At 52.7% G+C, this 13,125-nt stretch overlaps 3 protein-coding genes across 6 annotated transcripts; 2 read left to right on the forward strand and 1 right to left on the reverse strand.

The window, feature by feature from the left end:
* Nucleotides 1-1,971: 1,971 nt before the first annotated feature.
* INO80B (INO80 complex subunit B) lies at nt 1,972-4,835 on the forward strand. Of its 2 annotated transcripts, XM_072769954.1 has the most exons (6): nt 1,974-2,136; nt 2,370-2,562; nt 2,765-2,883; nt 3,054-3,223; nt 4,216-4,414; nt 4,548-4,835. In XM_072769954.1, the coding sequence occupies exons 1-6, from the start codon at nt 2,079-2,081 to the stop codon at nt 4,757-4,759; spliced, it is 951 nt and encodes a 316-aa protein (XP_072626055.1). In that variant the 5' UTR covers nt 1,974-2,078; the 3' UTR covers nt 4,760-4,835. The 2 variants fall into 2 exon arrangements, with proteins under 2 accessions (XP_072626054.1, XP_072626055.1); XM_072769953.1 differs by having other exon boundaries at nt 1,972-2,136; nt 4,216-4,835.
* A 150-nt stretch (nt 4,836-4,985) lies between these two features.
* WBP1 (WW domain binding protein 1) lies at nt 4,986-7,767 on the forward strand. 3 transcript variants are annotated; one of them, XM_072769961.1, is made up of 5 exons: nt 4,986-5,567; nt 5,732-5,820; nt 6,540-6,642; nt 6,770-6,946; nt 7,117-7,767. In XM_072769961.1, the coding sequence occupies exons 2-5, from the start codon at nt 5,773-5,775 to the stop codon at nt 7,569-7,571; spliced, it is 783 nt and encodes a 260-aa protein (XP_072626062.1). In that variant the 5' UTR covers nt 4,986-5,567; nt 5,732-5,772; the 3' UTR covers nt 7,572-7,767. The 3 variants fall into 3 exon arrangements, with proteins under 3 accessions (XP_072626062.1, XP_072626060.1, XP_072626061.1); XM_072769959.1 differs by lacking the exon at nt 5,732-5,820 and adding an exon at nt 5,897-5,998; XM_072769960.1 differs by lacking the exon at nt 5,732-5,820.
* Nucleotides 7,768-7,971: 204 nt separating this feature from the next.
* On the reverse strand, nt 7,972-11,719 carry MOGS (mannosyl-oligosaccharide glucosidase). Its single transcript, XM_072769909.1, has 4 exons — nt 11,252-11,719; nt 10,832-11,058; nt 10,143-10,339; nt 7,972-9,915 (listed from the first exon to the last, which is right to left on the reverse strand). The coding sequence occupies exons 1-4, from the start codon at nt 11,592-11,594 to the stop codon at nt 8,172-8,174; spliced, it is 2,511 nt and encodes an 836-aa protein (XP_072626010.1). The 5' UTR covers nt 11,595-11,719; the 3' UTR covers nt 7,972-8,171.
* Between the last annotated feature and the right edge of the window lie 1,406 nt (nt 11,720-13,125).

A 13,125-nucleotide genomic window follows, 5' to 3' on the forward strand; every position in this document is an offset into this window, starting at 1 on the left:
GCTGTTATATTCCCACTCACACCTTTTGCACTGGCTTCTCCTGGCAGTATTCCATCTCTATCTGGGCAATACCTCAGGCACTTCAAATTCACCATGGGCAACACTGATTCTCTTACTTGCTTCTCTTCCTGTGTTCTCTTTCTTATCTTAAACACCATGCTCCCTCTAAATACTTGGGCTAGAAATGCAGAAGTCATTTATTATTGTTGTCATTTGCTTACTGAACATCCACTGTTTCTCAGATATTAGGTGCTTTGCATTCTTGATTTGCTTTTTTCCTTGAAAGAACCCTCTAAAGTAGATCCTCCTTCATTCCATCTTACAAGGCTGAAATCTAGGGTTCAGAGAGCTTAAATAACTTTTGAGTTCAAGATAATACAGCTAATAGTGGAACTGGGTTTATTATAATAGGCTTGTCTGATTCCAAAGTCCATTCTGTTAATCTTAATCATTATACAACATTGACTTCTTCCTGAAATTCCCATATATAATTTCATTGGTTCCTTTTAATTTTGTCACTGAAATGTCTCTTGAATCAGTTCTTTCTTTGTTCACTGATGCTACCTTACTCAGACATACATCTTGTACATATTTAAATATGTATTTAGGTGGTATATTTTTCTAATTATAAATGTGATATATACTGACTGCATTAAGAATATGCATTATATTCTATAATATAATGCATTAAGAAAATGCATTATAGACCTAGACAATGGAAGTTCTCCAACCCCAACTTCTTCATTTTCTTAAAGTAGGATCCACACCCAACATGGGGTTCAAACTCAGGACCCCAAGATCAAGTCACATGCTCCAAAGACTGATCCAGCCAAGGACCCCTCCCCAACCCCAGCTCTAAAGATAACCACATTAAGGTGTAGTATATATTCCTCATTTTTTTCCTGTGTATATAGAAGCATATTACATTTTTTAAATGGGATCACATCATATTGAAACTCACCTTTCCTCTCTCTCTCTCTCTCTCTCTCTCTCACATGCGTGCTTTCTCTCTCTCTCAAAAAAAAATTATTTTTAAGAATAAGATTATTTTAAGAGGCAGGAGGAAGGGGCACCTGGGTGGCTCAGTGGGTTAAGTGTTGCCTCCTTCCGCTCAGGTCATGACCCCAGGGTCTTGGTATAGAGCCTGAGTCAGGCTCCCTGCTTAGCAGAGAGCCTGCTTCTTCTCCCTCTGCCACTGCACCTGCTTGTGCTCTCTCTCTCTCTCTGTGTCAAATAAATAAATAAATAAATAAATAAATTTTTAAAAATCTCCGTCTCTCTCTGTTTCTCATGAATAAGTAAATAAAATATTAAAAAAGAAAAAGAAAGTCTCCCTTCACCTTTGTTCCCCAGTCACCCATCAGAATTGCTGTCACTAGTTCGGGTAGCATTCCTTTGAAGAGCAGCGTAGCTGCAGTTGTATGAATATACCAAATCCACGCACCAAATTATTTTGGTATTTCATTAGAAGGACACTTAGATTGTTTCCAATGCTAACTTTTGTTACCAATAGAGAGTTCCAGATTGTATAAATTCACCATCATTCATTTATCCATTTCTCTACTGATGAGAAATTAGACTTAAATATCGTTTGCTTTGCTCCTAGGGCACTTGCACTATGAAGCCCTTCTGCCATTCTGCTCGCAGTGTAGTTTCTCCGGTACTCCTCCAGGGCACTGTGAGCTCCTCAAAAGCAGGGGAAAGTGTTCATATTCATCTTTGTAGCCTCGTTGCTTAAACCCTGAATTTGGCCCAGAGTATGTGCTCACCACGTTTGAGTGCAATCATAACTGAATCGCCCGCGCTGGGTTCTGGAATCGAGCGTGCGGAGGTGGAGCGAGGGGAAAGCCGAGCGCCCCTTTGAGCAGTCCCGGCCTCGGAGGGCCCGGAACCTTTATCAGAACCCTCATTGTTTCTCAGGGAGGATTTTTAGCCACAGCGCGTGCCCCGCACAAGCATGGTTGCGATGCACCGGAAGTAGCCTGTTGTTTGGCTGGAGTCGGTTCTTCCGCGGGGCGGAAAAGGCATGTCAGCCTGTGTCCCTACCATTTCCAGTCCCCTTTTCCTTGCAAGACCCTATGAGTAAGCTGTGGCGGCGCGGGAGCACCTCCGGGGCTATGGAAGCCCCTGAACCGGGTAAGCGCGGGTGGATAAAGCAAGGTGGACGTTCGTAGAAAAGGAGCCCCCCGTTTTTTTGCTCTTCCGAGCCTCCTGGGTATTTCGCCACAGGTGGGAAGGAGAAAGGCGGGGTGTTGTTATGGTAACTGCGTGTACCGCTGGACAAGTGAGGCCCCTGGGCGGATGGGGTTCTTCAGGGCTCTCCCTGCCCCGCTCTTGTCGTACACCGTTGACAGGCTCTCCTTACGCAGGGGAAGCGCTGGAATTGAGTCTGGCGGGTGCCCACAGCCATGGAGTGCACAAGAAAAAGCACAAGAAGCACAAGAAAAAACACAAGAAGAAACACCACCAGGAAGAGGAGGCTGGGCCGACGCAGCCGTCACCTGCCAAGCCCCAGCTTAAACTCAAAATCAAACTGGGTGGGCAGATCCTGGGCACCAAGAGGTGAGGCCAAGAAAGCCAAAGTTTTACTTGGGGAACTTTAGGAGCAGGCAGAGGTAGTAGGAGGAACTGGCTGGGCTTTCCGGTAGACAGAGTATGGGTACTGACTTCAGGGCAGACCCAAGAGGGTATAGGGTAATGCTAGTTGTAGCTGCCAAGCAGGAGGACAGAACTGTTCAACTTACACAGCTTTGCTTCTCTGCAGTGTTCCTACTTTCACTGTGATCCCTGAGGGTCCTCGTTCACCCTCTCCCCTTATGGTTGTGGACAACGAAGAGGAACCTATGGAAGGAGTCCCCCTTGAGCAGTACCGTGCCTGGCTGGGTGAGAAGGATCTGGAGGTGGGGAAACTGGGTTTCTCATTATACCTGGTTAAAGGAAGAGGGTTGGTTCTGAGGAGGGTGAGACTTTTGAGTGTCTCAGTATTAACTTGGCCAAATTAGGGTTCTCCACTTGAACAATTTTACTTTTAGCTCTCTAACTTTACTTTCCAGATGAAGACAGTAATCTGTCCCCCTCCCCACTTCGGGACTTGTCAGGGGGCTTAGGGGGTCAAGAGGAAGAGGAGGAACAGAGGTGGCTGGATGCCTTGGAGAAGGGGGAGCTAGATGACAATGGAGATCTCAAGAAGGAAATCAATGAACGGTTGCTCACTGCTCGACAGGTAAGTGAGTTCATTCTTCATTCACTAGTTGAATATATATTGAGAACCTCCTATGTCCCAAGAATGTTGCTGGGCAATGGGAATATCAGTGGTGAAAAAAAAGAGGTTTCTGTTCTCATGGAGCTGCTGTTCTTGTGTGTGTGTGTGTTGGAGGGAGAGGAGTAAGTAAATAATTTTGAAAAGCACAGTTTATAACAAAAATAGGGTAATGAAATAGAAAGTGGTGGTAAGAGACAACATTAGGTAGGGAAGTCAGGGAAGACCTCTCTGATGAGATTACATTGCCAATACTGGAGCTTTTCAGGCAGAGACCAGCAGCTGCAAAGACCTTGAGAGTGAAACATGGCCAGTAGTGGTCAAGGAGAAAAGTGTGACTAAAGCATGAAAGGGGTATATGCAGGAAATGATAGATTTGATTTATATTTCAGTAGATTACTTTGGCTTCTCAGTGGAGATAAGGAGTAGAAAAGCAAGACCTGCCAGGAAGCTGTTGAAGGGGTCAGGTGAGATGGTCATGGATCAAACCAAGGTGAAGTTGTGGAAATGGAGGAAATCGGATGGATTCTTGATATATTTTGGACATAGATACTTGTTGGGAGTGAGGGAGCAGGGAGAAAAGAAGAATCAAGGGTAACCCTGAGTTTGGAGCTTGGCCAGTTATCTAATTGATGCTATCCACCGAGATGAAAAGATTTAAAACAAAACAAAACAAAAAAGCAAAAAAAAACCTCTGGAGAGGTGGTAAACAGAGTTTTGGTACTTAGGGCAGGTAGGAAACGTTAATGCTTTTCTTCTTTAGAGTCAGGGACCTAAAGATGACAGTCTGGAGATCTGGGAGGAGGCAGCAGTAAGGCACCTGGAGAGGGGTGCTAATTCCACCCCTTCTCTCAAGGCCAGCGCTCCACAAGACCTTGCTTCCCGGACCCCCACTTCCCTTCCCCCGCTTGGGCCGACCTCGCCTCCCTGACACCACTCGGTCTGTCTCTCCCCAGCGAGCTCTACTCCAGAAGGCGCGGAGTCAGCCTTCCCCGATGTTGCCGCTACCTGTGGCTGGGGGCTGCCCGGCCCCGGCCCTCACCGAGGAGATGCTGCTGAAGCGGGAGGAGAGGGCGCGAAAGAGACGGCTGCAGGCGGCTCGGCGGGCGGAGGAGCACAAGAACCAGACTATCGAGCGCCTCACCAAGACCGCGGCGCCCAGCGGGCGGGGAGGCCGAGGGGCAGCGCGGGGCGAGCGACGGGGAGGGCGCACGGCGGCCCCGGCCCCAATGGTGCGCTACAGCAGCGGGGCCCAGGGTTCCACCCTTTCCTTCCCGCCAGGCATCCCCGCCCCCGCGCCAGTGTCTCAGCGGCCGTCCCCATCTGGCCCTCCTCCTCGGTGCTCCGTCCCCGGCTGCCCGCACCCACGCCGCTACGCCTGCTCGCGCACGGGCCAGGCGCTCTGCAGCCTTCAGTGCTACCGCATCAACCTGCAGATGCGGCTTGGAGGGCCCGAGGGCCCCGGGTCCCCCCTTTTGGCTACTTAAGGTCCTTACCTAACCCGGACTCTGCGCCCTCTCCCCTGCCGGGTTTTCATTCTTTTCCCCACCCTATTAAATTTAATCCGGTGCCTCGACTTGTACAGAGCTGGGGAAATGGGCTATGGGCAGGCCAATGCCCCGTACACACATTTTGCCCCCTCGGGAGATTGCGTCGACTCCGGGGAACATGGCCTCCAGGCAGCGAGAAGACTTGGGCGGACTTTTGGGGACACCGCCCCGCCCCGCCTCGCCTCGCCTCGCCTCTTCCAGTGGGGTCACCTGGCTCGGTTGGGCCTCCGTCGTCATCCTCGGAAATAACGCTCAAGCCAATCAGTGGAAAATTTGCTTTCCTGGACGGCCGTTCATTGGCTGATAACGCGGAGCCCGTTCCGTTGTCCGTATTGGCTGTTGCCGCTGTCAGTCAGGGGCAGGGTCGAACCTTGCCCCACTCTTTGTCTGGGCGAGCTCCTGTTGTCTGGGCGAGCGGCGGAGGCGCGGCTGTGGATTGGTCGCCGGGAGAGCCCTCCGGCCCGTTCCTATTGGCCCGTCCGCCGGCGGGCGTTGCCGATTGGTAGGGCCGAGCAATCTGGGTCCTAGTTGGCAGAGCTCGCCCCGGATGGAAGCTCCAGCCGCGGAGTGATGGTGGCGGCAGCGAAGATGGGCCGGGCAGGGGCCATGGCGGTGGCGGCAGAGGTGGCAGGGGCGGGGCGCCTGGCGATAGAGGAGGCTGTGGTCTACAAGGGGCTGTAGGTGGAGGCATGGCTCAGGCCAGCAGCGGGAACGGCAGCGAGGAGGCCTGGGGGGCACTTCGCGTGCCGCAACAGCAGGTATCCCAACTGCTCCAAAAGCCTATCACGACAGCCATTTATTTCTCTATCCCCTCTCCTTGTCCCTACCTTTTGGGGGGTTGGGGAGGAACTCACGTAGCCAAAGATACTGTGAAGTTCCTAAATATGTCCCTTCTACTCTTTGTCTAAACTTTGTAACGTAGACGCAGTTGACTTTGCCTGCAACTCCATAGACTCCCATCCCATGGCTGCAGTGGAAGCTTGCAGTGGCTCTCCAGTGACCAAAGACATAGTGAGGCCCAGGGAAGCTCCCTCTGTCTTACAACAGTTATTTGTGATGTTTTTCTGTGTGCCTATTGTCACAACAGAGTCCGGCAGCGTCTTCTCTTGAGGGAGCAATTTGGAGAAGAGCTGGAACCCAGACTCGCGCCCTGGATGCCATCCTTTATCATCCACAGCAATCCCATCTGGTTGGGAGCACTGCTCTGGGACTCATATGGCCCTTCCTCTACCCTAGGAAGCCTGAGACCCACGGGTGGAAAGATCCGGCTTGGGGGTGGGGAGGCATTGGGTGGGGGGCGGGTAAGGAGAGCATTTTAGCATTGAAATTACCTTAAACCCTTTACCCATTGTTTAAGACTTTGAGATAGCTCAGATTGCCCTCTGGCTTCTGCCCAAACACTCCCTTAACAGAAAACACCCTGGGGAACCAGCCTGAGTGTGAGAGAAGTCTCCATATGCAGAACTGAAATCTGTCTCTTTGTATGTCCACACCTTGCATCTTGTTCTCTAGACAGATTCCTAATGTTCCAAATCCTCTTCCACGTCAACAGCCCTTCAGATGTTCCAACACTCCTCTCACCATCACTCTTTCCCTCCCCACAAATCTCTCTGAGCTCAACTTGGCTCAGCGAGTGGGACTGTGCCCTTGCATGCAGTGGGGTGGGGGTGGACAGTGCCTGGGGCTGGGGCTGGAATCTCCCTTGGTTCTAAGTGCCTCCTTGCTCCCAGCTTCGAGAGCTGTGCCCAGGAGTGAACAACCAGCCCTACCTCTGTGAGAGTGGTCACTGCTGCGGGGAGACGGGCTGCTGCACCTACTACTATGAGCTCTGGTGTGAGTCTCCAAGGGGGCTGTTCTTGGGTCCTTCTGCCCACCCTCCCTTGGGCCTCAAAATTCCTGCCTTCATGGACCTTTCCATGCCTGGGAGGTAGCTAAGACCCTCCCTCCTCACCCCTTGCAGGGTTCTGGCTGCTCTGGACTGTCCTCATCCTCTTTAGCTGCTGTTGCGCCTTCCGTCATCGACGAGCTAAGCTCCGGCTGCAACAACAGCAGCGGCAGCGTGAGATCAACTTGTTAGCCTACCATGGGGCATGCCATGGAGTTGGCCCTGTCCCCACCGGTTCGCTGCTTGACCTTCGTGAGTGGCTGGAGGCTCTGGGCTCACTGCCAGCAGCCTCTCCCAACCCAGAACCTGGAATCATCCACACATTCCCTTTTCAGAAATTTCAAAGCAAACTTTTCCTAATACTAGAGATACCACTACCCCACCTCTGGGTGCCCCACCAACCATGCCATTCTTTCCCGCAGGCCTCCTCAGCACCTTCAAACCCCCAGCCTATGAGGATGTGGTTCACCGGCCGGGCACACCACCACCTCCTTACACTGCAGCCTCAGGCTGCCCCTTGACTGCTTCCAGTGAACGCACCTGCCGCTCCTCTGCTTCTAGCTGCCCTGCCCCCTGCGAGGGAACAAATGTGGAAGGTGGTTCCTCCCACCAGAGTGCACCCCCTCATCAGGAGGGTGAGCCAGGGGCTGGGATGAGCCCTACCCCCACACCCCCTTCCTGCCGCTATCGCCGCCTGACTGGTGACTCAGGTATTGAGCTCTGCCCTTGTCCTGACTCTAGCGAGGGCAAGCCAGTCAAGGAGGCTAGGGCTGGTGCCACCCCACCAGATCTGGAGGACCCTTGTGTGCTGCCCCTCAATCCTGTACCCCAGGCCTCCCCTGTGGAGCTAGCTTCCAGTGAAGGGGACATCCCATAAACAGTTTTGGGAGGGTGGATTACTTGCCCACCAGAAACTGCCCTGGGCCCAAGTTCTCTTGGCCTCTCCCTGCCACTTCTAATCTGCCTGAAAGGGGTGGAGTCTTGAAAAGAGTGGCAGTGTTTGGGGGACTGTGCTAGCTCTACCCCCAAAAAACACACAGGAGCCTTTGATCTCATTAAAGAGATGTGAACCAGCTGCTTGTGAATTTGGGTGGACTGGTGCTCAATGGACTAGTGCTCAACTTGCTGCATTGCTCAACTTGACCTAGCTGGATTTGGAGGGAACATGTAATGCCACTTTTCCTACCCTCCTCTGAAAAACAGGAGGCAGCCCTAAGGTCTGGACTGAGCTGGAACTTCTTGGTGAGGCAGAGCTGGCAAAAGAATAGAGTCTGGCGTGGTTTTCCAATTTATTTAGAAAAAATAGACTCTGAATTCACATTCACCCCAGGGCTATGTGGGATGACAGGAAGGAGACACCTGAGATGAGCTGAGAAGGATTTGAAGCACTAGTATCTGAGGGCTGGGGGGGTAGAAGCTAGAGACCTTGTCCCTCTAATCCAGACTGGGGGCCTGGCACCCCTCTCATCCTCCCTCTTTAGTAGTCTTCAGCCATGGCCAGTAGGACAAGGCTGGTCCAGCCTTGGAAAGGGCGGCACCCCATTCCCCGCCCATCCCGGTCACTATACTGCTCCCAAAGGAAACCCGTGGCCTGATACTGCCGCCAGACATTGCCCACCACATTGGTACGGAGCTCACGGTGGAGCTTGGCAGCCTGGGCCTGGTGGGGACCCTCCAGATGACCATAGTGGTAGAGGGCCCCTAAGGCCAAGTAGTTGACATTGAGCCACACAGCACCCCGCCAGTAGGGAGGATCATGCTCTGAATTGCGCTGGCCATAAAAGGGGCTGGAAGCTGCAAGGGAGCGCAAGCCAAACGGGCTCCAGAGATGGCGGCTGTCAGCTAGAACATCCAGCAGAGGCCCAAGGCGGGGGGAATTGGGGTCCAGCAGCCTCAGGAGCAGGGGAAAAAGACTGACATAGCCCAAGGCATCCACATACTGTAAGCGAGGGTGGGGCCGGCCCACTACCCGCACCAACCCCTGAGGGGGCCGAGGCTTCAGCTGCACCGCTTTTGTGTGGTTCCCAAAGTCTGCAAAGACTCCTAGCTCTGGGGCCCAGTGCAGCTCATCCAGGTTCTCTTCTGCCTCCAGTGATGCAGCCAGTGGACCCAGCTCCGCAGCTGCCTCAGCCTCTCCTAGCTGCTCTGCCAGCCGCAGCAGCACACGGGCACCCAGTGCCATCCAGCATCGCAGGTCCAAGTGCCGCTCACTGACTGAAGGGTGTGAAGCCCGGGGATAGTCATCCAGCCCCGAAGGCAGCGTCTTAGGGTTCAACAAGGTTGGCAAGACTGGGTCCCGGCCTCGCCAGCGGTAAGATAGTGGCACTGGGCCTGCCTGGCTCTTATGGAGCCAGGAGAACCAGGCACACAGACGGGGGAAGGCCCTGCGGAGGAAGGCAAAGTCCGCAGGGTCACCAACCTCTAGCATGTGGGCTACAGGCAAAAGCAGGGTTGGGGGGTTGGCGTGGGCTGCCTTCTGCACCAGGAATTCTGGGGGCACCCGGGCTCGAGCCTCATCCCCTAGCACCTGCTCCCGTCCAATCCAGCCATCAGCATTGAGCAACCCCAGCCAGTGGCCTAGGACCTCCCGGGTAAGGCGGGGATCCCACCTCTGGACCACCAACTGGTGAAAGCCCTCATCCCAAAGGAAGCCTCGTGGGAAGAATGACCGGGAGGGCACTGCTGTGAAAAGAGGGACAGGTGGAAAGAGGGCTGGGTCCACCTTCTGCTCAGACCCCTCAACCCCCATGTCTGCCAACACCAGACCTTGTCCGTAAAAGTAGCCAATCCCACCAAGGAGGCCACTGAGGGCAACCTGACCCAAAGCCTGCTCCTCAAGGCTCAGGCCCTTCTCCTTCAGTTGAAAAGTCTTCTCAAAGTGTTCTCTAAAGGCTTCAGCATGGCTCTCCAGGGCTTGGGTCAGTAGGCTGCCTGACAGCTGCTCCAGGGCTTGGCTTCTGCCTGCCCGGGCACTGCCTGATTCAAACACCAACTCCACAGAAAAGGGGGTTTTCAGTGTCACCTGTTGTATCAAGAATTGTCCTTGTCCCTGTCCTTGCCCACTTGGGCCTTTGTCCTCCCATTTCAGAGATCCTGGCAAGCCGAGGTATCGTTCAGGGGAAGCCCCTGGGGGCCGGTGCTGAAACCAGCTATTTAGGCGACTCTTCACCATCTCTGTCAGCAAGGGAAGTCCTGGGTTGGAGGACCAGAAGACATTGTAGCTTGAAGGGAAGAAGATAAATAGGAAACATTACTCAGGAGAGGATGGTGAGCATTATAAAGAGAAGTAAGAGGAGACCGGGAGTCGGGATGGAAGGGTTTGGCAATGTAGGGGACATGGAGCCTAGTGAGAAGGGAAATAACTGGTAGAAAGAGGGGGAGATAGAAATCAGGCTACATCAGCATCCATACTACCCCAACCATCACCCCACACTCTTCCCCCAGTTACCTGCTATACTTGGGGGCAAGATCCCCTGGATTGGTTGGCGCCATAAGTGTAAAGCGGAAGTCACCAAGTTCACTGGAGTGCCCACTGATGAATTTCAACTGCCCTTTGGCCCCAACCTCTGGCACTAGGACTTCCTTGCCATCTGTCACCACATAGAAGAACAGGGACACCAAGGGGAGGGCAGAGGTACCTGAGGCCTGGGTGACCAAGGAGGACAGAAAAACACAGCATTAGATTAGCAGTCTCTCCTGAAAGTTCAGCCTTACTGAAAGGGGCACCATGCAGGAGCAACATGGTAAACATACATCTATAGTGTTGAGGGTCAGTGAGAGTAAGCACCCAGTGAGATGAGGTACGGAGCTTTGCGCGTAGGGTTCTCTGGGAATTAACAGAGTGCTTTTGTGTCATGTACTATCCTAAGAACTCTACACATCATTTTCTTTCATTCTTACAATCCTATGACTTAAGTGCTATTTGTATCTCCATCTTGCAGACTAAGAAACCATGGCTTATGATAATAAATAGAGATGGTCATATAGACAAGTGTTTAAGGCAGGCAGCCAGATTCAGACCAGGCAGCCAGACTCAGCCCCTGCCGTTAACTGCCTCATCATACTGCGGTTTGCTAGCAGCAAAGAAAGGGTGGAGGGAGTCTGGGCTGGGGGGGAAGGGTGTCCTGAGGCCCTGACCTGAGGCTCTACAGTCACTCTCCAGCTCCAGTCCCCTCCGTGCTGACCCCCAGGCCTCTTGACGAACTCAGTGGTGAGCTTTAAGGCCCCATCCTGGATGTGTTGCCGCCCGAAGGAGAGACCGTCGTGGAACTCCCAGCCATAGGGACCCACGCCGTCCCCCTGCTCACACGTGTGCCTGAGCTTAGGGGTCCCTGGGGTGGCGCCTTGCTGTGCCCACATCAGTCCTGGGGGTAGAACGGCCACGTAAGTCAATGAGAGGGCAGGGGATCTGTCCCTCTGGGTCTCCGAGAACTTCAGGGTCAACCCTCCTCATAACTCTCCTGAACCACGCCCCTCCCCACGCTTGCCCTGGCGTGAAGCTGGGGCGCCCAGATTAAGAGTTCGCCTGCCTGCCCGCCCTCCCCGAGGCCCAGTTACCGGTGAGAAGGGGCTTCGGGCTGCGGGTCTTCATGCCGAAGTAGACGTGAGGGCGGTAGGTGCCCCAGAAGAGGTCCGGGGCCACCGCGGGGCTGGAAGAGTCGGGAGGCAGTGATGGGGGCGCAGAGTGCAGTGTGACCGCCCGGCGTGCACGGCGCCACTCCAGCAGCCAGCATCCTGACAAGCCCAGGGCCAGAGACAGGACCACGACGCCCAAAGCCGCTCTCCAGGCAAAGCCACGGGCCTCACCGCCCCGTCGTGCCGGGCCGCCCCGAGCCGCCCTTTCAGCTGTCCGCGCTCCGTCTACAGGAGCTCCGCGGCGCCGCCGCTCGCCCCGAGCCATCCTAGCACCGAGGTATGTGCTGCAGGGTCCTGCCTGGCCTCCCCCGCCGGCCGGTGCCTCCCGCTCCGCTTCCGCCTCCTGTCGGAAGTCCCGCCCCGCCACGTCAGATTAGGTCTCCGAGTACGGAACCGCCGCCACCTGCGTGGCAAAAGGCCGTCTCCTGCGTTAACGTTTCTTGGGCACCCTCGCGGATTTCTCAGGCTAGTAAAGTAATCTCACATTGGCTTGTTCTGTTTTTCAAATGACTATGTATTAAGAACGTGACACGCCATCCCGAGTATTTTACAGTCAATCGCCCCAATCAAGTAGTTGAAAACTGGCCTAGAAAATTCAACTTGGCCCAGGCCAGAGCCAGAAAATGGCTAGCTTGGAGCCCAAGTGTATCTGGATCATTTTGCCCACGCCCATGCCTTCTTTCCTAGTTAAGTGGTGTGCCCCAGAGTGGACCCAAGAGGAAGCCTGAGATCTGTTCCAAGTGTCTTTAAGCAACCCTCTGACTTTAGACAAGTCAGATCTCAGCCTAGGATTCCTTATCTAGATGAACCCTAAAAGGCCATAAGGTGGTGCACGCATTTTAAGAATGCATTTTCTCTCCTTTTCTACAACCCAAGCAAAGAAGCTTAGGGGAAGGATCAATTATATCCAGGTCAGGGAAAGCTGTGGGAAGGAGGCAGCATCTGGACCTCAGGTGGATCTAGAAGAATTTACATTACACTTGATGGTGGCTCAGAAAAGCAACTTTGATTCAGTTAATTATTTCTCACCAACAGCTTGGCATAAAAGTTATTTTTATAAAGTACAAGTCCCTATCCTCCTTTAAAAAACCCTACTCAACACTATTATGCTACTCTAGCTATTACCACACTTCCCGTCCAAACTCATTGTATAAAGCCAATACTGCATGTTGCCTGTCCACTTTCTATTTTGCTATAATCTGATATCTGGCCCCTCCTTCACTGGTAGACTTTTTGCTCTTTCACTAATCACCTGACCAATCCCAATGGTCAATCCTGTCTTTATCTTTCTGCTACCATTGCATCTAGTTCACATCTCTATTGTAGCACTTATACCTGGGTTTCATTATTCATCGTTGTATGCCAGGAGTAATCACAGTTACAGGTAAAAGGTAGGTAGTAAATATTTGTAAACTCAACAGATGTTTATTGCACGCTAGGTATCAGGCACTCTGCAAAGTGCTAAGGACACAGAGAAAATGGCCCCAAACTCAAGTTCACAGTGCCAGCATTCAATCTACATTTACAGCAACGTTTGAACCATCAACATTTTTGCAGATAAAGAGAGTGGTAAAATCTGGCCACAAAAAATAGCCAGTTAACCATCGAGATGGTAAACTAAAATCCAGGTTGTAAGTATCCTTTCATCTATAGCATAAGGCCTCTTAGGTAATACTTATGCTCCTAGTAATGTCCTAGGCACCTTACAGATTCCAACTCATGTAATCCTCAGCAGTTTTAAGAGATAGGTACTATTATTCCCATTTTACTAATGAGGAAACAGGCACTGAGAGACT

Source organism: Canis lupus, chromosome 12, assembly GCF_048164855.1.
Source record: "Canis lupus baileyi chromosome 12, mCanLup2.hap1, whole genome shotgun sequence".
Taxonomy (NCBI): Eukaryota; Metazoa; Chordata; class Mammalia; order Carnivora; family Canidae; genus Canis; species Canis lupus.